The following is a 25,975-nucleotide window of genomic DNA, read 5'->3' as shown; positions in this document are numbered from 1 at the left end:
GCAGATGAGAACATGTTATATGAAAAGACCACAGTACCATCGTGATAACAGTTTCGGGCCCATGGATGGGACGCGGAGGTTCTGTTGAGTACCCCCCACGATCGCCAGATTCAACCCCGAGTGACTTTTTCTTGTGGGTTTTCATAAAGGACGCTTCAAGGGCGCCGAGCACGAAATATTGAAAGGTCTTGCCCGGAAATTTTGGTGGCCGCTAGTCGGTCGAGGCAAAAGACGGTCATTTTGAACACTATTCACGCTGATTCACGATGTAAAGGTTTCGTTTATTAAAATGTCTTTATTTCATTCATCGAATGTGCGTGTAAGTTTTTTTTGGGACACGATTTATTCTTATATGCATATGGGAGGATAATATTAAGATTGATCTTTGTATTATAAGTGACGAAGATAACATTTAAGGAGGGCTTCATTTGATAATGTTTATTATCGCTAGGAGTTTATAGATCAGCTGATTGGGATCCTACAACACTTAGCCTCTTTCTATCCCTGTCAGTTACATTCACACACTCAATTCAAAGTTCATTCACTTGAAATACATGTTTCAGCACAATGTGATCACCATGAACTTCGTCTCATGACACACCGGGATGATTCTCTACATAAGTAATTAGCTACCCAGTTAATTAGTAACCGGAAAATAACGATGACTAGCTGAGCATTTGTGAGGTTTTCATGAATTCTGGTTCATGCAGTTAGCAAAAGAATATAATTATATACCTAGTACTATATTGAAAAATAATGAGTTGTTAAAATTAAAAATGGCTGTCTTCTGAGTTGTTACCCCGTTTAGTCTGGTAGAATTTTACCGACGTTTCGGAGGTCATTGCTACCTCCGTCGTTAAGGCGTCACCCTGATTACCTTCCGGTCAGCTTCTACAACCCAGAAGACAGCCATCTTCGTGTTCGTTGCCATGGAAACCATTCGCCATTCGCCTCCACCTACGACCACTGCTAAAGTTAAGCTTGGAGCCTAACCTCCACTCCAGCTGAGGCTCTCGTATCTGGCGCCAGCTACAGAGATCTCAGGGGTCTCACCGTTTAGACAAGCCACGGTTCCAGAAGTTGATCGGCTCCATTTTATTGACACAGATTGGGTTACATATTCCTGTTTTACGGGTTGATTACCAAGGGTGCGTGTTGTCCCTGGGGGCCCTCCCCCCACTCACTCTCTTTCCATGGATTTCAGACCCGTCATTATATGTTATTTTCCCCTCCCCGCCGTCGCTGGTCGTGAAGACGGTCAAACTGTTTCTGAGCTGACGCCAGTTTCAGAAGAACAGAGAGTGGACAGGAAAAAGAGGGCCCTCGTAATGTGGACTGTCTGCTTCAAGTATGGCGCAGTCTAGGGTAAGATACAGCTAGACAGTGGGCGAACAGCGGAAGGTGGCTCCCGCCATATTTATTACATACCTACTAACCATCTGAGCCAGATACCAAAAGTTCCTCTCCCCACTGAACTGAGAATGGAGTCTTCTGTACACTATTTTCTAGCGGTTAGAACGCTGGCCTTGTAATCCTGGGGTCTCGGGTTCGATTCCCGGCGGTGCCCGAATTTATAACTTGTGTTGGGCAAGGCCGTGGTCTAGGCAACACGGAGTTTTCCTCCGTGGCATCCCAACAATTACTCCATTCACACACAGAAGAAGGCAATGGCAAACCACTTCTGGATCATCTGCCAAGAACGTATATGAACAGGTCCCAGTCCGAGAAAAGGATGGAAGGATCCTGTTCATATGGACCTGTCGTCAGACAGAACACTAAATAAAAAAAATACTTCGACTTGTATTCGCCGTTTTATGTCGTTAATATTGTATGTATAACGTAAATGGACTTGCCTTCTGGGTTGCTGAGCCATGTAATACCCTGATCATAGAGGCAGAAAGATCGCAGAAGGCTGCCATCTTTATGTTATAGTATTGTTTTTCTTTTGTCAGTGGATTCTGTACTAAAACATGTTCCCGGTTGTTAATTTTCCACTTCGCCATGAAGACTAATTCTTGTCCTTGGTAATGGACTTACGTGTAGGCGTTTCGTCAGGTTTGCGATCGAACGGTTTTACTCCCAACGAAAGAATCTCGCGTGTTTGTTGAATGAGAGGCTGGGTGGGCTGCAGAGCCAGTTTGGACCCCATGGCAAATATATTATTACCTGTCCCTGCCAGAAATCGGACACGCGTCGGCCATATAGTAGCCAGTTCCTTTACCGACTGAACTATCCCGAAATCACAGTGCAGTCCCCTAGGGAAAAAACAAGAAAATGAACTATTTGCTTTGGATTCGACTCTGGGATCATTAACATAATCTTGGCCAATTTCAGAAAAATGTGTACAAAGATTTAAAAATTAAATTTGTAAAAATGTGTTACCAATTTTAAATTTAGAGATTTAAATATTTTAAATATTAAATGTAACAACTCTGGTCATCAGAAGTCATCTTGAAAAGAGAAACAAAAGAGACTGATAAAATTTATTGTTTTAAGTCAAATTTGAAGTTCTAACAGCAGCGGGTATGAAGTTGGCTGTTATCAGGGCGAAGAGCCCTGATGATATAGGCAACAAGGACCTCTGAAACGTTGATATAATTCTACAAGATTACAACTCAGAAGACAGCCATCTTAAATATTTCTAACTAATTTTGTTCAGTACATTTCTCCTGCTGCGAAACAGTTACTGCCATCACACAAATTTATCAAAAGTCTCGTTTAGTTATGGACATTAACCTTAAAAATATGAATTTGACGTTCTCAGAAGCACTCGCAAAATTCGTTATGCTAAGTTAAAAAATCATACACCTTTGAGGTCATTATTTATTGTGAAGTCCCTTCTGGAAGAGATATCAAGCACCCTTACCAAAACACGTCAAAGTAATTACAGTGTAATGTTATAAACTGTCTTATGCAAATGTTAAGTCAGTCACAGTTTAAAACTACTATTAAATAAACTCGAACAGATTTCGACTTTGAATTACAGAAATGAAGATGTATCATCTATACAAAATATTATGTAACAATTTATGATAAATGTTTATATTTATAAGCTAGAAATGTTGATAAGAGTGATGTTTTCTCCAGTTAATGCCAGTGACACTGCATCTAATGCCTTCGTTTGATTTAAATAACTTCTCTTTTCTGACGTTTTTCTGACGTACTGGTGTTAATTAAAACATATATGCAATTATACGCAGCTGTATTCAAGCACTGTAATTTTTACCATACAACAAAATAATTGAACTTGTTGGATTTGACTTCTCACGACGGTAAATTCAAACATGGCTGTCTTCTGGGTTGTAGCGCAGCAAGAACGTCTGAAACGTCGGTAAACGTCGACCAGACTACACGGCGATACAACCCAGAAGACAGAAATTTTCATACTCTGATTACGGAGGCAGTATGACCTCTGAAACGTCGGTAAACATCGACCAGACTACACAGCGTAACAATCCAGAAGACAGAAATCCTCATACTCTGATGACGGAGGCGGTATGACCTCTGAAACGTTGGTAAACATCGACCAGACTACACAGCGTAACAACCCAGAAGACAGAAATCCTCATACTCTGATGACGGAGGCGGTATGACCTCTGAAACGTCGGTAAACGTCGACCAGACTACACAGCGTAACAACCCAGAAGACAGAAATCTTCATACTCTGATGACGGAGGCAGTATGACCTCTGAAACGTTGGTAAACATCGACCAGACTACACAGCGTAACAACCCAGAAGACAGAAATCCTCATACTCTGATGACGGAGGCAGTATGACCTCCGAAACGTTGGTAAACATCGACCAGTCTACATAGCGCAACAACCCAGAAGACAGAAATCCTCATACTCTGATGACGGAGGCAGTATGACCTCCGAAACGTTGGTAAACATCGACCAGACTACACGGCGATACAACCCAGAACACATCCATATTCGTAATGAAACTTTTTGATAAAATTACGTCAGAAGATTTAGTATTATTTGAAATTGACCTCTTATAACCCTTTGAAGACGAAGTTCGTCTAAATATTATTTAAGAATTTAGTCCGTACCGCGAAGTAAACACGTCACTTCACCATTACAGAGATCAACTTGAAATAATCTCTGTTTACACTGAAAGTAAATTGAAATGCATAATTAGAAAATGTAACGTTGCTGATTTTTAAAGAAGGTGGCGTATGTGGTTACCTCCAGGCTTCAAAGAGTTCATTCAAAAGCCGAATACATTATTTTCTAAGAAACTTCATGAAGCAAAATACATTCAGTTTTAGCTTAGCCAAGTGTAATTGTAGACAAACAGAGAGAGAGCACGATTTACTTCCCCTGTTTTGTGACGTCATGTTCAAGATGGCGGCGACGGGACACGCAAAACCGTGACCAATTAATTAGGAATTAGCAGTCAGTTATAAATCGCACGTTCGTCCACGCGACACCAAAGATCCAATTCCCATCCTAACTTTACTCGTTTCTTTAATTTTAAATTTTCTCTTCATTCAACTCAAATTTGAACATTCTTTATTTGTTTCGTACTGGTGTTTATCTTATTCGTATTTTACTGTTTACCTTTCATGCAAGTGAATCCTTCTACACGCCCAACCATCCGAGTCCTACGTACGCTTTACGTGGTCTAATTATGTTCTTTAAAATCCCGTTAGTACGAGGCGCGTCCACAAAGTAAGTTTCCCACTCGTCCCACAGCTAACAAACCTTATATTGCGCGAAGCGACTGTGCGTACGTGATAGAGCAATGACGTAGCATGGCGCATGCACTAACGGTACTTCCCGCGTTCTCATAGTAGCATCGTTGCAGCTGTTGAAGATGGAGGTTCTTATTCCAGCTCCCGCCGACTATGAAGTGCGGTCAGTGATAACGCTAGGCCGCACACGGCTCGACGGACAGCAAGTCTCCTGCAGGAGTTCAGCTGGGAGGTGTTTAATCATTCACCCTACAGCCCGGACCTCGCTCCCAGTGATTTCCATCTTTTCCTACACCTCAAGAAATTCCTGTCCGGTCAGCGTCAGCGTTTTGAGAATGACAGAGAGGAGGAGATGGTTGTCACACAGTGGTTCCAATCCCAGGCGGCAGACTTCTACGACGCAGGTATTCAAAAGTTGGTCCCACGGTATGACCAATGTCTCAATTCCGGTGGCGAATATGTTGAAAAATAGCTGGACACTTGCTGTATCTGTTGCAATAAATATTTCCATGAAATTGTGTTTTGTTTCTGTAAACGGCCCCAGGGAAACTTACTTTGTGGACGAGCCTCGTATTTACGTTATTACATTTTACACGGAGAAAATATCAGAGATTTGTTAGCGATGGTTAAGTCTGTGCTATCATCCTCGGTTCTAGAATCCGTCACTGACCTCAAGCGTCTTCTCAGATGAACGCGCTGTTATGTTAACATAGTATTGAATTCTCCAAGGCCACATAAGAACTTCACTTCAAGTTAACAGCACAGTGATGCTCGCTTTGCTACGCTGAGAGTTGTGAACCGTATCCATTTTCCTGAGCGGCGCTGATCGTGTTCCATCGTCGTGACCTTGAAGAATGCAGTTCGACGACGGCTGCTACAGATTTCATTTTTGTTTTTAATTAGACTCAGATAATGTTCGACAGCTTTTGAAGTCGACTTGTTAACTGAAGATTCACACATAATTCAGTGAGAGCTTGTAAGGCGATAGGATTATCCTCGTTCAGTTTAGTTTAAACTGATCAAAATTTTCGTGCTGTTCGAATGATATGTACTTATTTTTTCGTACAGTGGCTGAATATTCGGTATGCCTCGGTCTGGGTCTCGCAGGATTAAGATGAAGATATTTCTTATCTCATGGATTTGCGCTGGATGTCACACGTGTCTGGGGGTGTGTTAGAACTGAACCTTTGAATTAAGCTAAATTACGTCGATACGTCGCTTCTGATTAAAGAAAATGAGGATTCCACAGACTGAGCGGCTAATAACGTACTTAAATCAGCAAATAGTTTTCAATGTGATTTAATCTTAATCTGAAATTTAATTTCATTTATCTGATTTCTCTTACCCTCATACTTGTGGCGATCGTTTGGAATATTTAGAAACAAAATAAAGACGATTTGCATAAACTTGAACTTCAATTTTTACGAACATAACCAGAGAATTTCATCTGCAATAAAAATATCAATTAATTTTTTAAACTCTACGAAACATCTCAATGATATTGGTCCATCGGACTAATGGGTTTATACACGAATATGCCAGTGAGCTCATGTATGCATGCATTTAGTCACGATGACTTCACGACTAGGGTTTATGGAGATAAGTCACTTTTCTTTATTAACGAGGCTGTTTGTAAAAAGGCGAAGTGATTTAATTAGACAGCTGAGGGTTGCATTCAGCGTAATGAGACTGATTAAAACGATCTACTGGCGAGATAAAACGATGAAAATAAGAAGTATTTTAGCCTGCCTTATGAACGATGATATTTGCTTGGATCTAAGAGGAAATAACACGGATCTAGAGAAGACTTTTTCTTTTTTAGTGTTCTGTCTGACGACAGGTCCATATGAACAGGATCCTTGCATCCTTTTCTCGGACTGGGACCTGTTCATATACGTTCTTGGCAGATGATCCAGAAGTGGTTTGCCATTGCCTTCTTCTGTGTGTGAATGGAGTAATTGTTGGGATGCCACGGAGGAAAACTCCGTGTTGCCTAGACCACGGCCTTGCCCAACACAAGTTATAAATTCGGGCACCGCCGGGAATCGAACCCGAGACCCCAGGATTACAAGGCCAGCGTTCTAACCGCTAGACCACCTCATCTTATTATTATTTAGTGTTCTGTCTGACGACAGGTCCATATGAACAGGATCCTTGCATCCTTTTCTCGGACTGGGACCTGTTCATATACGTTCTTGGCAGATGATCCAGAAGTGGTTTGCCATTGCCTTCTTCTGTGTGTGAATGGAGTAATTGTTGGGATGCCACGGAGGAAAACTCCGTGTTGCCTAGACCACGGCCTTGCCCAACACAAGTTATAAATTCGGGCACCGCCGGGAATCGAACCCGAGACCCCAGGATTACAAGGCCAGCGTTCTAACCGCTAGACCACCTCATCTTATTATTATTTAGTGTTCTGTCTGACGACAGGTCCATATGAACAGGATCCTTGCATCCTTTTCTCGGACTGGGACCTGTTCATATACGTTCTTGGCAGATGATCCAGAAGTGGTTTGCCATTGCCTTCTTCTGTGTGTGAATGGAGTAATTGTTGGGATGCCACGGAGGAAAACTCCGTGTTGCCTAGACCACGGCCTTGCCCAACACAAGTTATAAATTCGGGCACCGCCGGGAATCGAACCCGAGACCCCAGGATTACAAGGCCAGCGTTCTAACCGCTAGACCACCGTGGACCAAGAGAAGACTACGTAATATGAAATTCACCAAGGCACATCAGGGCGATTACAATTAAAGGAATTAGGGAGGACGATGTTTGTAAGCAGAGAATATAGAAAAGTTAGATCACTCGGGTGGCTGAAAGCAATTTATAATAAATTAGTAATTATTCGGCGTGGAAGGATAATATTAAAATGGGTCTAAAACTAATACCAGTAACTTTGGAGAGTGTGGTCTGGATCCATGTAACTGAGGGTAGTGGCCAGTGGCGTGCTGTTTTGAGTACGGAGATTAAGTTCAGGTTTAAAAATAATAAGACGAGGAATTTCTTTACCTATTAAGTGACTGTCAGCTTCTAAAGAGCGACTCTACTGCATAGAGTTGGCGTTGGTATAGGATTGCATAGGACATACGAGGCGCGTCCCAAAAGTAAGTTTCCCACTCGTCCCACAGCTAGAAAACCTTATATTGCGCGAAGCGACTGTGCGTACGTGATAGAGCAATGACGTAGCATGGCGCATGCACTAACGGTACTTCCCGCGTTCTCACAGTAGCATCGTTGCAGCTGTTGAAGATGGAGGTTCTTATTCCAGCTCCCGCCGACTGTGAAGTGCGGTCAGTGATAACGCTAGGCCGCACACGGCTCGACGGACAGCAAGTCTCCTGCAGGAGTTCAGCTGGGAGGTGTTTAATCATTCACCCTACAGCCCGGACCTCGCTCCCAGTGATTTCCATCTTTTCCTACACCTCAAGAAATTCCTGTCCGGTCAGCGTCAGCGTTTTGAGAATGACAGAGAGGCGGAGATGGTTGTCACACACTGGTTCCAATCCCAGGCGGCAGACTTCTACGACACAGGTATTCAAAAGTTGGTCCCACGGTATGACAAATGTCTCAATTCCGGTGGCGAATATGTTGAAAAATAGCTGGACACTTGCTGTATCTGTTGCAATAAATATTTCCATGAAATTGTGTTTTGTTTCTGTAAACGGCCCCAGGGAAACTTACTTTGAGGACGCGCCTCGTATTTATAAGTGAACGTTCTTATTCTGATGTAACGTTTATTGCCTAATTGAAAACGGCGGCAAGATATCAAATTTCAGTTTATGAAGGAATTAAGAACAGATAAAAATTTGGGAATCTGATCATCATGCTGGTTATCATCAGGATCTGTTGTCGTCCTGTCTTTTATCTTAAGACGTAATTTTAAAACATAAATCAACTAATTTTATCTGTTATTTCGTAAGGATATTAGCAAAATTTATTATAGATGTTAAAATGATCACCGGGTAGATTCATGGCAGAGTTGACATCAGTGGCAGATAGTTATAGAATGCTAAGTTTTGTAGAAATATTTCAGTATTTTCTGCCATTATTATGAGACTCAGACACAAATATGGCAATGATGTGGTTTTTACTTTCCTTGTAAAATATTAGAAAGGATAAACCGAATAGCTGGTGTCATTCCTAAAAATGACAAAACATTAAAAAGTGCTTTTCTCCATCGTCGGAATAGACTGAGCAAGACATACCCTGTAACTGAAGGTAGCCATGGCAACGACACTGATTCTTAACGCGTCGTTGAACGCAAATTGCAGGGGCACTCAGCCCCGGCCTGTGTGGACAAGTCCCCCGGGTTCTGTTACAAGTGTTGAGGGTCGGTCGCTTGACGCGACACCTGGAGACGACGTGGCCTTCTCTCACCGCAGAGGGTCCAGTGATCCGTTCGCGGGGACCAAAATGCTTCATACATTTTAAGGTCAAGGTTTGTTTTCGAAACCCTACACCAGAATCTGCTTCAGAATTGAAGAAACGAAGTTGACGGGGTAAACGCGAACTTCTGGTGCGTTAGTGAGATTTAAGTTTCTCATGGCAGAGTGTAGTCTCGTAGAAATTGACCGACGTTTCGAGAGCGCTAAATGTCGTCATCATCAGGACGATAATCCCGCTGATAACATAGACGGCGAGTACACCAATGTTAAAAGATTTCATAGTCAGCAACCTCGTGGCAGAAATTTGTATAAATTGATAACAGGAGCGGCTGGTTGAGTCCACTCACCGCGACTCGCGACTCCTTGAGGTCGAGTCTCATGGCGAGCGCCTCCCGCATGAACACGTCCGGGTAGTGACTGGCGAGGAATGCGCGCTCCAGCTCCTCCAGCTGCCAGCTGTTGAAGTTGGTCCGCGACCGACGGCGCTTTCCTCCGCCGCCAGTGCTGCCACCTAGATCAGCGTCGCCGTCACCATCTGCTTGAAAGAATACATTTTATTTGAGGATATGATACAGGATGGACACGAATTATCTGAACGATTTAAAATGTTCATTCGGTAACAACTTAATGTCACGCAGGAATAAAACTTTTGCATTTGAAAAGAGGATTTTAAAAATTTTGCCATATACGACAAGTGACGTAATTCCAAAAATGGCCACGAGGAGCGTAAGTGTTGGCATGAGAGTTTACTGAATCAACTCGAAAAACGAAATTTAACTGGCAGATGGAAGATTGTTATGAAACTTTTCCGAAACCCAATTTAAAAACAGTTTCATATATTTTTTTTTAGAATTTGGCTCATACACACAAAGAGCTTTCTCGGGCTGAGATTTTATTCAACTGTCTCGCCTAGTGGCCGTCGTTGGAGTTAACGTCACATCTACAAACATAACAATAACAAAAAATAACCTCAACAAGTGCTGTTTCCTGTTTAGTTTTCGTTCTATACATTTTTCAAACTGCTCAGATGAATTTTGTCTACCCTGTAACTGAGGACAGTAACTCCACATCGTTTTCACATGGCTTTCAACTCTACATCTCGTTGCTTGAAGTCATGTTGCTTAAAGTTTAATATTAGGAATTAAAATTAATCAGTTTAATTTAAAATATTTTTAATATTATTACATTACGTACGATACCAGTCAGATAAATAAAAATGCAGGATATAAAACGTGCTATTAATAATTCGTCGTCATAAACAGAGTGAACGAATTATACTATTATAGACTATTACTTATTGAAGTCTATTAACTATTTTGTTATTACACACACAAGGGAAAACTTTAAATAATAGATATTGCTGGTGGAACTTCATGGATCGTTTCTTTAGTCCGTCCGATAAAAGCCACGTCATTATTTTGCGTGCTGTGTACTTCAGTTACACTTCGCGGTTTCCCTGCAATTTGTTGAAAAACTCTGCTTGCATTGTTTCATTAAACATTCAGTTTCTTGTAATGAGTCTCCGATAAACAGTGAAGAAACGTGACTTTTATAAAATGAATATTAGCCAAATTCCAATGCAGGGGGTGAACATTTTGAAAGTTGTTTATACACATTATGGCTAACATGGGCTGATTGCGGCTAGTTAACGATATCATTTTATCAAATCGGTTCCTCTGTTCCAATGTATACATTATCAATGAACGCCGAAATAAAGATTTTTTTTTATTATTTGTTTCCATAGTGTTAGCTAAACTAACCCGGCTAACACGAGCTCTTCGCTATTAATCAAAAAGAGACAGTGGAACCACGGTTCCGTATAATCTGACGTAAATACGTCTATACGGAAAGGAAGTTTATATATTGGCTTTATTCTAAATATTTCCTTTATACATCCTTTACAATTGAGTAAAGTTTGATTAAGGCTTTGCTTATTTAACTTGAATTAGTTATGCTTAAGATGGGTCTGTGGTAGATGAATGTAATGTATTTTTATATTTTATTTAGTGTTCTGTCTGACGACAGGTCCATATGAACAGGATCCTTCCATCCTTTTCTCGGACTGGGACCTGTTCATATACGTTCTTGGCAGATGATCCAGAAGTGGTTTGCCATTGCCTTCTTCTGTGTGTGAATGGAGTAATTGTTGGGATGCCACGGAGGAAAACTCCGTGTTGCCTAGACCACGGCCTTGCCCAACACAAGTTATAAATTAATGAAATGAATTGTAATGTAATGTAACAAATGATATTTCCTAGGTAACCATCTTACACTTTTTCGCCGAATGACCCTTCCTTATAGACGTACTTACGTCAACAAATACTGTAGTTACAGAGTATCTTAATAATAAACTTAAAATTGCGTTACGTAGTAACATGCACATTTATTTACGACATGTATTAAGATTTTATTATGTTGACTGCAAAATAATTACATTTCGGTATGAAATTTATTACCAAATTGGTTAAAGAGTTCATCGTGTATTTCAGATTGAAAAGCCGCTGTGTTGAAAATGGCTTTCGATAAATTTCATTGCTGCCATGACAACGACTTCATCAACATCGCGTTTCAATTGTTAATTGGTTTTCTACCGTGTAACAACAGCAGGCGCTGATGTTGTTCCTGCTATTTGAGTCGAGGCAAGACAGGCGTAAGTGTGTCGAAATAATGGAACATTGTACAGTTAGACTCAAAATAGTTGAAGCTTCTCGACCTGTTTATAAAATGGATTAAATATTTGTTTTGTTTGTAAATCGTGAACGTTTGTAGTCTAGAAATTGTGGAGATTATTGAAATAAGTAGTGTAAGACTGGCTGAAGTCAATAAATTGTAATTTTTATTTTTATGGAAAAATGTTTTATTTTAAATCAGATTAGAATTACTACGAATGCATGGTAATCTACACAAGCCTGATAATAATATCGAGAATACTTAAGAAGGCGGGGGGGGGGATGCCCTTGGCTTATGGTTACAACTGCTGTTACGAATTCGTGAGGTCTGGGGTTCACATTTTGGTTCCGAGAACGGTTATCATATTTAAATTTATCTTGGTTTTCCTCATTCACATAAAATTCTAGAATAGTACCTTAAATTGGGCTCCGTGTTCTTCCGTATTCCATCCAATTTATTATTTATCAATCGAATCTTTCCACGCTGTGTAGTCCGAGGCGCTCAAAATAATTCAAAAGTACCCTATGACGAAGAAAATGGGTCTGTCTTGACTTAAAACTTCTGAGAAGCAGAAAGTTTTGATAGCTTTAACAAAAAGTATCCCGTCAGCTGAGCTTAACTGAGCTTAATTATGATGTTTTAAATATTTCTTTGGTGTGACGAAACCGTTTGTGCCCGTCCCGCGTCTTGGTTGATGATAATGATGATGATTGTGGTGGTGGTGGTGGTCGGTCGAGAGGAACTTTAAAGCCTTTAAAAGAACGCAACTGAGAGAATCCTTTGTTGCCATGACAGATACACCTGGTTGCTAAGCTACAACCCGGATCGAGTTTCTTGTGTTCGAGTCATGGAAAAGTAACAAAGAGACCACGGCTTTAAAAAGTATTTCGGGTGTTTGTTTATCTAGACGAAATTAAGAAAGACTCATTTCGTCTAAACTTATTGTTATTCTATCCCGTTTATTATAAAAGAAGTTTTAATTCTTCTCCATTCCTAATTCATTCTTTAAAAAGAGTTTTTTTTAAAACTTTTTTTAATCTGTTTTTGATTCTCTCTTATGATTCTTCAGATATTTGTAGCAATAGTTTGTACGTAATACTGACATTAATTTGAACATTGTTCACTGTCTGAGATGTGTGTGTCTTGTCTACACTTTAGTCTTCAGGTGTTTTAATTACAGATTTATTTTGTTTTATTATTTCTAATGTTAACCATCTAAAACGTAGCGATAACTAATCTATATTTACCACCTAATTTAACAGTCACTAAATATCTACTTTGCCCAATGTACGGTTTTCGAAATTTTCGAAAATAAACAATGTTTCCTTAAACAGCGTTAACCAGTTGATATTTGCAATGGTAACGGGTTGTGTTTTCTTCGCGGTACGGGCTGGATTCTTATATATTAGACCAACTTCTGCTTCTAACTGTTAATGGCGACGGCCTAGAACCAGGAGAGTTTTGAATATTAGGAAATGACGCATTTACTTAGTATTCAGAATACCCAGAGTTTGATTCCAGTTGTAGCCACAAATAGACACATTAAAAATAAATATATTAATAAGAAATTTATTAATTTTATGACAGCCAGTTCCCGATTTGCCATGGTATTGTACGAAGTTCTAAATAGTGCCTGTGGTAGGTTAGGAAGTGACACTTGTGTCAGTGTTGCAGAAAGAGGGCTTCCGATCGACACACGTTGCCTGATTGCGTCATGTTACACGGCAGATAGATACGATAATACTGTATGAATAATTCATTTTGTAAGCATCACAGTGGTTAAGCTACCATTGAATTTATTGCTGCAAGCTGATATGATGGCTCAATTTTTAGTGACTTAAATCAGGGGTCTTTGTGTGGCCTAGGGCAAGCAGCGCCTCTTCAGGCTCGTAAAGAAAACAACCTTTCCTTGTCGCATTTTGGATTGTTTGTGACAGGAATTACAAGCAAGTGGTCGTGTAGACGCACGAATGATAGAAAATTTTGAATGAAATCTTAAGTTTTTGTTAGAAATAACGAAGGCCCTGATCTGAATTATAGTCAAAGAATCTTATGTTAATATATTTGTTGATTAATTACGCCTTCTATCAATGTACGTAGTAGTAAACTCTATTATTATTGCATTTTGTCGTGTTTTTTTCATTTTACTACTTGTATTTGGCTTTTCAGGTGTCCTAAAGCAGATAAATTAATTGAATTATTAATCTATTAGTAATAATGAGGGATAACCTCGTCAATGCTAGACGGAATATTTTGCAGTTTCGTATGAATCCTGTGTGTGCCTTTTAAGGAACAAAATCTTTTCCTGAAATGGCCGAGTTTTAATAAAGTCGGTTCAGAGGAGATGTCTCCAGCGCCATAATTTCAAATCTTTGCCGCTAACGTTTCAAACTTTATGGACGTACCTGATCTTGCTTTCTGAATTTTAGCATAAATATAGATTTCTGAAAAAACATGCGACATTTTGTGGAAAATTAAAAATTTAAGACACTGCCTATTTTCCACATTTTGGTATGAATTTTGTTCGTACTTTGAACCGTGTTCGCAAGAGCCCGCCACTGGTACTCCTTCCAAATTAGATGAATCCAATCCACAATTTATCAATGTTTTTATTTAGAATTATGAATTAAATAAGCAGTCGAGGACAGCTAACAATGGGTGGGCCTTCAGCTTATGAACACTTTACCTTAAAAATTGTAGCTTATTATACAGCGCCTCGGAGTTTTGAAGACGTTAATTAATTTTCAGGTTATCTAAAAGGCGGCTAATTTAATGACTATTAGGTGTCTATTAGCTCAGCTTTACGTTTTAGACTTTGTTATTTGACTATAGGCAAGAAAGATCGAAAGATTTTTAAAATAACATTAAACGTGTAACTTTATTAAAACACCCCGAAAAATTTTACTGAAGTCCTTTGAAAATTTGTCCTCAGCTGGTGGACATTCATTTTGCAGAAGGTAAACGAAATATACGGCCCTGTTACCTGATGTGCAACACAACGTTTTGAAACTCAGATATTAGATTTATTCATTCACATTTAAGGGTATGTGATCACTTGGTATTTTTCTTATATTAGCTTAAGATTTTCCTGGTTTGATGAACTAGCGTATAAAACATGTAAAATGGTTAAAATAATGATTTAATAATTACCTAAAACAGTTAATAAAGATAATTTAGAACAATAATTACCCATAAAAGATAAATTTAATAATGATGATACGTTCAAAATGATGTATTCTGAAGTTATTATTCTCCATCTGTTAAAAAGGCATCTAATTGCTAATTAAACCACTAATTTGAACGAATGAGGTCACAAATATTCCGTTTGCCACAATTAAGTGGTGTGCTTAATGTGCCTTATACACGCTTTGCATTTTTATTGACCGAAAATTATTTCGGGATTAAATCTTCAACACTTCCTGTCAAGAATTTAATTTTGAAAGACGTACCTAAGATGTACGCTGTATCTCTGGGTCAGTATTTGTGGCAGACTGACCAGCCTCAAATTGGAAACCAATTCACCTTCCTAGAGGAGTGATTTTCATGTCATTTTAAGGTGTTACTGCATGTTACTTTAGAAGCTTTCTTGTTTCTACGTTACTGTAGTGTTTATAATTTACTTCACATCACAAATACGTTAAAGTGTCCCGTAACAAATGCTATAATATCTATAGGCTACAATAATTATTATCTTCCCAAATTTTTACGTGAAATGTCATAATTTCTGCTTTTAGATTTAAAAAAAAAAGAAGCAAACTTAACATAGTCATTAAATTTAAATGAAATACTGATCTTTGTAGATTATCCTTATTGTCCTGAATTATATTATTGATTAATCAGCGAAAGGTAAAGTAATACGTATTTGCGTTTGCAGTCAATAATAAATAATAATAATAATATCAAGTCTATTTTGGACAACTTTTATTACATGTTGTGAGTTTCCTCTAAATTAATTAGTGTTGTGTCTGACGACAGGTCCATATGAACAGGATCCTTCCATCCTTTTCTCGGACTGGGACCTGTTCATATACGTTCTTGGCAGATGATCCAGAAGTGGTTTGCCATTGCCTTCTTCTGTGTGTGAATGGAGTAATTGTTGGGATGCCACGGAGAAACCGGGGAAGCCCCCGGAGGAAAACTCCGTGTTGCCTAGACCACGGCCTTGCCCAACACAAGTTATAAATTCAGGCACCGCCGGGAATCGAACCCGAGACCCCAGGATTACAAGGCCAGCGTTCTAACCGCTAGACCACCTCATCTTATTATTATTTAGTGTTCTGTCTGACGACAGGTCCATATGAACAGGATCCTTCCATCCTTTTCTCGGACTGGGACCTGTTCATATACGTTCTTGGCAGATGATCCAGAAGTGGTTTGCCATTGCCTTCTTCTGTGTGTGAATGGAGTAATTGTTGGGATACCACGGAGGAAAACTCCGTGTTGCCTAGACCACGGCCTTGCCCAACACAAGTTATACATTCGGGCACCGCCGGGAATCGAACCCGAGACCCCCATTATTACAAGGCCAGCGTTCTAACCGCTAGACCATTATTCTTCAATAATTCCCATAATTTAATTCTATAATCTCTATCAAATTATTTTATAAAACCGATGAAGGCTGTATGTGCGTACACGCTCTCTCTCTCTCTCTCTGTGATCTGCTTAACAGCAAACATGTTATACATACTTAATGGATCCTTTATAAAAACACTTTGTTCTTCCATTAATAATTTTTATATGGTTTGAAGTATTCTATTTATTAGCTCTGTGATCACTTTATAAAGCAATTTATAAGCATGAACATTAACCACTCAACTGCAACGTTCGACGCCATCTTTGTAATTGATCATCAACAGAATGTTACCAGAAGATTTAAAACATTTTGCGTGGCCACTCGGGAGTCGACCACCGCAATGCGTCTCACTTGGTACTCTAGGGATTACCAGATTCGAATCTTGGACTGGACATACCGAGTATTCTGACTGGTTTATCGTGATTTTCCTCTGTTATGCCAGAATGATTCCCTGAAACACAGTATCAGTGTTTTCTCTCAAAGTGCTCCCCACTTTTAATCAGTTTTTTTATTTTTTTATTTGTAGTGTTCTGTCTGACGACAGGTCCATATATTATGAACAGGATCCTTTCAACCTCTTCAGGTTGTCAGGGACCTGCTCATACATATATACATTCTTGGCAGAGATGATCAGAAGTGGTTTGCCATTGCCTTCTTCTGTGTGTGAATGGGATGCCACAGAGAAACCGGGGAAGCCCCCGGAGGAAAACTCCGTGATGCCTAGACCACGGCCTTGCCCAACACAAGTTATAAATTTGAGCACCACCGGGAATTGAACCCGGGACCCCAGGCTTACAAGGCTAGTACCTGTGCTAAATCAGCCTCTCCTTTCAGTCGATTGTACACAGACTTGAAGCTGATCCAGTGCCGTTGAGTAGCCTTCGTATAATTTTAAGTGCTGTGTGTTCTCTATGAATACAATATATGTAGTTCACTCTTGTAATGAAGGCAAAGTCTTAGTCTAGATCTCTGCTCTCTCCTCTAAGTGTGTCGGAGCGTGTATTATTTAGTGGATTTGCGACGTATAGCAACGTCTGTCTGATAGAACAGAAAATTGATCTTTTACAACTGTGTTTATCACAGAAGATGTGAAGCCATCAATTTTAATTGGCAAACCGTCTCTATATCAAATGTAATAGAATCTAGTGTCAAATAACTGGAATATAAATGGGCCACTTCAGAGCGAGTGCGGGGCTCTAGATGGCAGTTCTAAAACAGGGTTCGGACGAACCAGGGCTCTCCAGAGAATGAGAGACAGAAACAGATTAAAAAAAGGGAATAAGAATCGAGGACGACCGTCTTCTGGGATGCTACTCAATGTAAATTGAGAGATGTTTCAGAGCTGTTTGCTGCCTCCATTATCAGGGCGATGGTTTACCTCTGAAACATCCGTCAATTTGTACCAGGTAAAGCGACTCAACATTCAATAGGATAGTTATCTTCGTAATAGTCGCAGTGAGAACTTGAAAAATCTCCTGGTAGCAGATTGCATATGCATTCTTTTAAACGGATATGTGATTCCGTTTTATCCCCGCGAAACAGCGAGCTGTACACTGGATGGACCTCGGAGCCGAGTATTGAACCCCAGTCTCCCAGCACGAAACTTTGTTAATATATTGACTGAGCTGTCTCAAGTCATTTTTATATTTTGAAATATATTTATTGTATTGTTTATTTAAGGAGTATTTCAGTTGTTCAGGCTACATATGGTATCGAATTATCGGATGATAGTGAATTGGAAGGGATGGTATAGCGGTCAGAACGCTGGCCTTGTAATCCTGGGGTCCCGGGTTCGATTCCCGGCGGTTCCCGAATTTATAACTTGTGTTGGGCAAGGCCGTGGTCTAGGCAACACGGAGTTTTCCTCCGTGGCATCCCAACAAATACTCCATTCACACACAGAAGAAGGCAATGGCAAACCACTTCTGGATCATCTGCCAAGAACGTATATGAACAGGTCCCAGTCCGAGAAAAGGATGGAAGGATCCTGTTCATATGGACCTGTCGTCAGACAGAACACTAAATAATAATAAGATGAGGTGGTCTAGCGGTTAGAATGCTGGCCTTGTAATCCTGGGGTCTCGGGTTCGATTCCCGGCGGTGCCCGAATTTATAACTTGTGTTGGGCAAGGCCGTGGTCTAGGCAACACGGAGTTTTCCTCCGTGGCATCCCAACAATTACTCCATTCACACACAGAAGAAGGCAATGGCAAACCACTTCTGGATCATCTGCCAAGAACGTATATGAACAGGTCCCAGTCCGAGAAAAGGATGGAAGGATCCTGTTCATATGGACCTGTCCTCAGACAGAACACTACAAATAAAAAATAAATATCGGAACTTGCTTGGAGGAACTGAGGAAAACCACGAAGAACCTCAATAGAGATAGGCGTTCTCCGGGCCGATATTTGAACCCGGAACCTTCCGAATACAAAGCAGGAGTAGTAACCGCTTAACTACAGCGTTTGGTATGCTTAAAAATCTTCACTTTTTAAACTAAAAAATTGTCTAGGTCTTGAGAAGGATCTTAGTGATTCAGATTGTTTTTGTGAGAAATGGAAGGACCTCATTTGGGTTCACTTAAAGATCAGCTTCATTGTGATTGTCTGCTATTAAGACATTGATTAGTTAATAATTAGTCGCAGAACCGAATCGCTTCTTGTAATAATTAAAATATCCCACGGATGAAACGTCCCTTGGACATCCCTGATGTGAACAGTTTTCTTATTATAGTTGAGGATGTTATAAAACATCCTTCGCCAGTATTCCCAATATTATGGTCCAGTGGCTGAAATGGGCTTCCTTCCAACTGGGGATTCCCCCCCCCCTCTAACCCCCCGGCCGTTCTTCGTGAAAATATTTTCCATCTTCCGGGAGGAGTGGGGGGTGGTGATGTTTTTATTCAATCTTGTTATATTTTTATGGTTTTTCCAATGGCTTTTGTATAAGGAGCTACTGGTATTTTATTGGTTAAGATTTGGCAACAACGTATCAGACTATATCAAAATTAAAACAAATGTCTCCTTTTCCCCCTCCTCTCCTCTCCCTCCCCCTTGTGTCCTGCCATCATTTCAACCGAAATGGTTTCCCGTATCTACGGAGATACGCGGATGCAGAATATAACTTTTATGTCCTCGTCCGTTCTGTGTCTTTTTGGCGACGTAGCGTATGGAAATTGAAATTTCCGACACAGATATTGAACTCAATTTTCTTTTCCCTCCGTACACAGGAGGTCCGGGGTTCAGATCTCGGGGCTATTTTGATACTGTTTATCAATTTTGAAATAGCGGATCTTACTTTAAGTACGTCGATACTACAGTCACTTACGTACTTTAAGGCTTTGACCGGGATGTTGGTTTGTTAAATCTTATGTGGTACCGCCTGATTCGACTTCTAATGGTTAAGTGAAGTGTTTTCTTCGCGGTACGGTCTGGATTCGTAAATATTATGAAGACGAGCTTCGCCTTCAAAGGGTTAACCAGCTGATTTTCGTAATGGTGAGGTGTAGTGTTTTCTTCGCGGTACGGACTGAATTCATAAATAATATTCAGACGAGCTTCGGCTTCAAAGGGTTAAAATAAAGTAAGCATTTACAAGCACTCACTAATGTCCTTCTGTTTAATGTATTTTTCTTAAAGACATTGTAGTCAGTAGTGTCTAGGCACTCGACAAGAATAAAAATTATTAATTTTGCATCGAAAATTTAAGTCTACCCATAATTCTTAGCGTCTAATTTAATTCGATTAGAGAGACCTTTTCTGAAAAAAAAATAACAAACCATTTTTATCGTAGGTGAACCGAGACTCTTTAAAATTGATATATTCCAAGAAAAATAAATAGAATAATTTTTTCTCATTAGCATTCATTAACACATGTGACTTGCAGTTGTCATGAGTGTAATACAAGTATCTATTAAATAACGTAAGAATTGTGATACGTCAGAGTAGAGGAAGATCGGACGCAATTCGTGTGTGTTTTGTTTCTCTCGTTTAATGCTATACGTTGATTATACGGGTCATGACGCTTTTGTACACAAATTTCCAATTAATATTTTTGAAGCTGGTATTATTTGCTACCCGGGTTGATTTATATCTCGTGTGTAATTGCAGGCTCCCGCATAGTAAGTTATGTTATTGTCAAATTATCTGGACTCGAAATTAAAATCAAGCAACACCATCAGGCCATTAGCACAACTGAATTAATTTGAGCAATTTTTCACATTTTGTTTCAGAAACAAACATCAACGTAGGCTGTAACATTGTTTTTATTTATTTATATTTGATATTATAGATTGTTAAATTAAGTGGTGTGTATAGTTACCACCAGGATTTAAGGAGTTACGTGCTGATCGACGATCAAAGAAGTTCCTTGGACGTGGAGTTGCCTAAGTGGAATCATCAGGTCTGCTGATGACTCGTGACTTTTCTACGCACGTCTACCGTTTCTCCTCACAATGCACGCTCCAGGCAAAGAATCTTTAATAGTTTTCTTTAGTTATGCACGTTCGAAATTTGGCTTCTGTATTTATAAGAAACATTTTCAAAAGGAATTAAAGTATTCTTCAGGATAGTATACATATTACGTTAAAGTAAAATAGTTAACAAATAAGGTATAAATAATTGCAGGGGTTATTGCTTTAGTAGTCGCAAATGGAGAACAAATGACTCTCACTACACGCGAAGCTGAATTCTTGGATCTTTCGAGTGCTACACATTAATTTATATTTCCGGAATTCAAAATGGTGGGCCGAGGCAGTGAAACTGCGCGCGCATATCAGTGGGATTGCGAGGCAGTTTCCACCGTACCCGCGGATAGGATTATTTATTATTTAGTGTTCTGTCTGAGGACAGGTCCATATGAACAGGATCCTTCCATCCTTTTCTCGGACTGGGACCTGTTCATATACGTTCTTGGCAGATGATCCAGAAGTGGTTTGCCATTGCCTTCTTCTGTGTGTGAATGGAGTAATTGTTGGGATGCCACGGAGGAAAACTCCGTGTTGCCTAGACCACGGCCTTGCCCAACACAAGTTATAAATTCGGGCACCGCCGGGAATCGAACCCGAGACCCCAGGATTACAAGGCCAGCGTTCTAACCGCAGAAACGCGGATAACGAAAGCGCGTATGATAAATATATTTAGTTCACAAACGTAACCAGTTATAAGAATACAAGATATTTTGGATTTTTTTTTACAGCGGTGAAGGTGTCGATTTTGGTCTGCGAAACTACACGATCATGTAGGAGAAACTATGACTTCAATTTTTTTTACCCTGAAGATGGAGGCGATATGTTCTTTCGAAAGGTTGGCTTAGTGCACATATGAGCACACTCATGTTTTAACAGAGTTGGTTATAATCAGAAGTCTTTCACCCCTGAGATGCTAGGCTACATTGTCTTAATTTTATTTTGATTAATATTCGCCACGTGAAATGTTTCATAATTGATAATATATGTTATTTGGTTAGTGTATATTTTAGGGTAGAGTTTCTCAACCTATGATGCGCGAGCCAAGTTTCAGGAACATAACTAATACTACTCAGGCCTCAAAATTAACATCAAAAATAATAGGTTATCTAATCCTAGTCTAAAAAAAAGATTTCATAGCCTACAAAACAATAAACAGAAATTAAAATTTCACGAAAAATCAAAAGATAATATTAACATAAATAATTTTTCCCTGAACGAATTTGGTTAGTGGTACATTTAATGTGTTAAATTATAATTAGTGGTTCGCCAGTGAAAAAGGGTGAGAACCCCTGGTTTAGGGCATCCATAAATTCTTCAACGGGGAAGCGTTCTTAGAAATGTGATACACTTCGTTTTGAACTTTGTGTAACGAAGAGATTACATAAGATTTAGCAGAATCACATTTATTATTATGAGAAACTTAACACAAATAGGTTAAGAGGTCTGTAACATTTTGTGCACTTCTTACGAAGAGAAATTAAGAGTAATTGTTTTTCTACTCAGAATTAACGAAGAGACAGAACTGAGTAGTAAATTATTCTGTTTAGCCCACAAAGATTTATTTCGTATTTTTCTTTGTTCCGTCAGTAAACATGAGCTGGACGTGTGTGTTAGTCGTGACCTGCAACTGAGGTCTTTTCTTGTGTTTCTAGGCAACACAGAGAGTAGTCATGACAACACATGAAGGTGACGGCGACTGTGAAAAACCAGTTACCGTCTAACATGCAATTATTAAACTTCTCCACCTGCTAGCAGAATATGTAGTATGCTGGATGTAACTGTCGATTAGATATTTAATTATATATACCCGTGTTATAAATGATATATATTTATTACGTTACTCATTTATATACATTTAAAAACCAGAAAAATCCATAATATCCTGGCTGGACAAGTTTTATTAACCTCTGAAGATTAAAGTAGTCTAAATAATATTTAATTCAGTCCGTACCTCAAAGAAAACACAACTTTTCACCATTTCACGGATCAGTTAGTGAATGATTTAAGAAAATAATCGCTGTTTACTCTAAAAATCTTACAAAACTCATAAATACTAAATGCAGAGTTACCGAATATTAAGATTTTTCATGAATTCCTACAAGTTTTCATCAGTGAGGCAAGTTCTAATTCTTGATTTGTCGTTCGTAATTTTTTATTTACAGCAATGAAACGTGTTTTCTGATGTCAAGGTGCGTCTTTTAGACATAGTTCCCCCAAAACAGTACTCGGGTCACACAGAACACGTCATTCCTTAACCCTGCTCTAATTCGGGGATATCCTTTGAGGGTGTTTGTGAAAATATTTAGACCTGAGACAGAAAATTCGATGACACGTTAAAGAAAGCTGTGTAATGAGGAACGTCATATTTTGTAATTTTCACTAAATATTGAGGTAGAGATGGGCTGGAAATGTAGCACGCATGGAAAATACGACAAATTAATCCGTGATTTTTATCGGAGGACCTGAAAACAAATGACACGTGAAAGATACTGACATTGGCCTACATAGTAGAATTATTAACTAAATAAATGTTAAATTATTAAGATGTGAGATTGTGGACCGGAGCCATCTTGTACTTGATAGACGGTAATGAAATATCGACTTCGATACAAAGCGAGACATCTCTTTACTGATTGACAGCTTCTCAGTGAGACTCTGCTCGATGGAGTCAGTTAGGGCTGTACCCGAAGTATTGTTATTATTACTACTGCTCTACTTTTAATGTGAATCGAATTTCAAGGTCAGTGTCTCGGCCAGATGTGTTTCTGCTGTCAATGCACTATATAGGGGCATTGACATCTTTAATAAAGATTGGATTTTGTTCTCACTGTATCGACGCATCTGAGAAATTATATTTAGGTTTTCGTTATTTATTTTAATCCGTCTGATCACAATATTTAAAATTTATTATAATTAAGATAATAAAATATCATTGATGTTCCATATCGATTGATCGATGTAAATCGATTGATGTTCCATATCGATTGATCGATGTAAATCGATCAATCGATATGGAACATCAATGATATTTTATTATCTTAATTATAAGAAATTTTAAATATTGTGACCAGACGGATTAAAATAAATAATTGTTATAATATTCACAATATGACGCATTTACACTATCTTAGGTTTTCGTGAAAATGTAGTAGTCTTCTAGGTAATAACGCTGTGTAGTCGTTAAGAAGATGGAGTCTACAGTACATTATAACCATAAAGACATAAAGTCATCTCTGAAAAATACATGAGTATTAGTAGTTTGGACGGGTGGAACGACAGTATATTTTTACAATACATTTTTTGGATATAACTTTAAAGGTTCGCGCTGTCGTAATACATGTAATTGTTAACTCACGAGTAATGCGTCATAGTTTATTTTGTAAGTATATTCCTAATCCATCTCAGTTTGCCCAGTTCCAATTTCGTTTAAGCTAAATATAAATACATATCATGCAGATAACACGTTGCTTGTTATGCTCTAAAAAAAATTACTTTAACTGATTTGCGTGTTTATAGAAGATCTTTGACAGACATTATATCAGGAACCCACATTTAAGGCGTTAATATCGTGCACACGCGTTGTTATTAAAAAGTGGGAGGTTTGCGTGGAAAAACATGGCGTTAAGTTCAGAGAGACTTTTTTTTTTAAAAAAACTGGAGAATTGTTTCAAGAGTTGAACTGAGGAGACAGGCCTAATCGTGGTGATCTCATAAGGAAAATACATTAAATATATTTATCCTTATTTTAGTTTGTGATCATGGGTGTTTGTTGCGGACTGTGTGGTTTGTTGGCTCGTTTTTACGCTAAGATATGAAAATGTTTTGGTATGAAAAAGACTTCTGACGTCACGCGATCTGAACAGAAGAAAGTGTTTCTTATCACTTTAATGTCCGGCTTCTGAATCGCTATATAACCAAGGGAATCCAGCAGAGTTCTAAGGACATGTAATTTTCTGTATTCTTAGAAAAATTTGTATCTATTTACTTACAATATATCTTATTTTTACGCGAAGGCTGACTACCAGCTGGAAACAAAAACCTTGCTTCGGAATATTGGCAGGATTTCAGACATCTAAGTGCACTGGCATGAAGTTACGAGCGTACGTAAATTTATTTGGGAAATTTAAACATATTTTAGATTAGGGGCTTGGGGGGGGGGGGGTTGCAGATATTATGAATGTCTCATGTCTTATTTTTTTTAATTCTTATGGAAACAATTCGGTATCACTACTCTGGTCAGCTGTTTAACTAGAATAACTACATTTTCGTGTGGTTAAGTACTGTATTAAACCTCATCTTATACAAACCAAAATAATTTCTGTATGGTCCGGACGGATTGGGAGGTCATCAGACTACATACAGCGTTTTGCTGGACTGTAAATCGAAAAAGACGTGTTTGTGGACCCATGTTAAAATAAATGTTATGTATTTTTTACCCCAAGGTCTGTGTAGACCTCTTAGATACACACTGAAGAATGAAGCATATTATGCGGGTGTAGCTTGATTGAAAGGCTTCTTAAAACGATTTTAAACATTGAATTTAAATTTGAATTGTTAAATATTTTAAATGTGATGGAAAGTTTCTAACATTTTGTTTAATTCAGTTTTTGAATTAACATTAAGAAACTGAAATTAGACATACTTATTATAATGAATACGTGCATGTGTTATTTGAATGTAATTAGTGGGATGCCTGGTTATGGCCGTCATTAAAAATTATTGACGCAGAGGATTTGTTTCCTGTTATAACTAACTAACTCTCTCCCTGGTAGCAGAACCCGCGAGTCCAACACCGAGAACACCAAATCCCGCCACCGGCCACGATCCTGAGCCAACTCCATCCGTTTACCACCCTCACAGCCCACCTCCCTAAGATGTTATCTTCCCATCTCCTTCTTGGTCTGCGCAGAGATCGTTTACCAGAAGGATCCCCCACCAAATTCTGTATGCTTGCTACATGTCCAGCCCATCGAAGCCTTATAAGCTTCACTATCCTCACTATGCTAGGTGAACCGTACAATTCACGCAAATCCTAGTTATGCAATATTCTCAAATTTCTCACTTATTTCACTCTTCCTATGTCCAAATTTCCTCTTGAGCATCTTGTACTCAAACACTTGTATTCTACGTTCTTCCTTCGAGGCAAGAGACCATGATTTGCAACCATACAAGACAGCAGAC

At 39.0% G+C, this 25,975-nt stretch overlaps 2 protein-coding genes across 3 annotated transcripts in view; one reads left to right on the top strand and one right to left on the bottom strand.

The window, feature by feature from the left end:
* LOC110835676 (uncharacterized) overlaps nt 1-25,975 on the top strand; it is a 432,687-nt gene that overhangs the window by 125,012 nt on the left and 281,700 nt on the right. The window lies entirely within an intron of this gene.
* LOC110835675 (uncharacterized) overlaps nt 1-25,975 on the bottom strand; it is a 71,840-nt gene that overhangs the window by 5,073 nt on the left and 40,792 nt on the right. The window contains exon 2 of the mRNA XM_022076156.2: nt 9,431-9,618. Coding sequence (XP_021931848.2) covers nt 9,431-9,618 — 188 coding nt within the window. The remainder of the gene's footprint in view (nt 1-9,430; nt 9,619-25,975) is intronic.

The sequence above is a fragment of the Zootermopsis nevadensis genome, unplaced genomic scaffold (assembly GCF_977971745.1).
Source record: "Zootermopsis nevadensis isolate Lab colony 2312 unplaced genomic scaffold, Znev_1.0 Znev_ptg000061l, whole genome shotgun sequence".
NCBI lineage: Eukaryota > Metazoa > Arthropoda > Insecta > Blattodea > Termopsidae > Zootermopsis > Zootermopsis nevadensis.
Note: the sequence above shows the minus strand (reverse complement) of the source record. Positions and strands in the feature narration are given on the sequence as shown.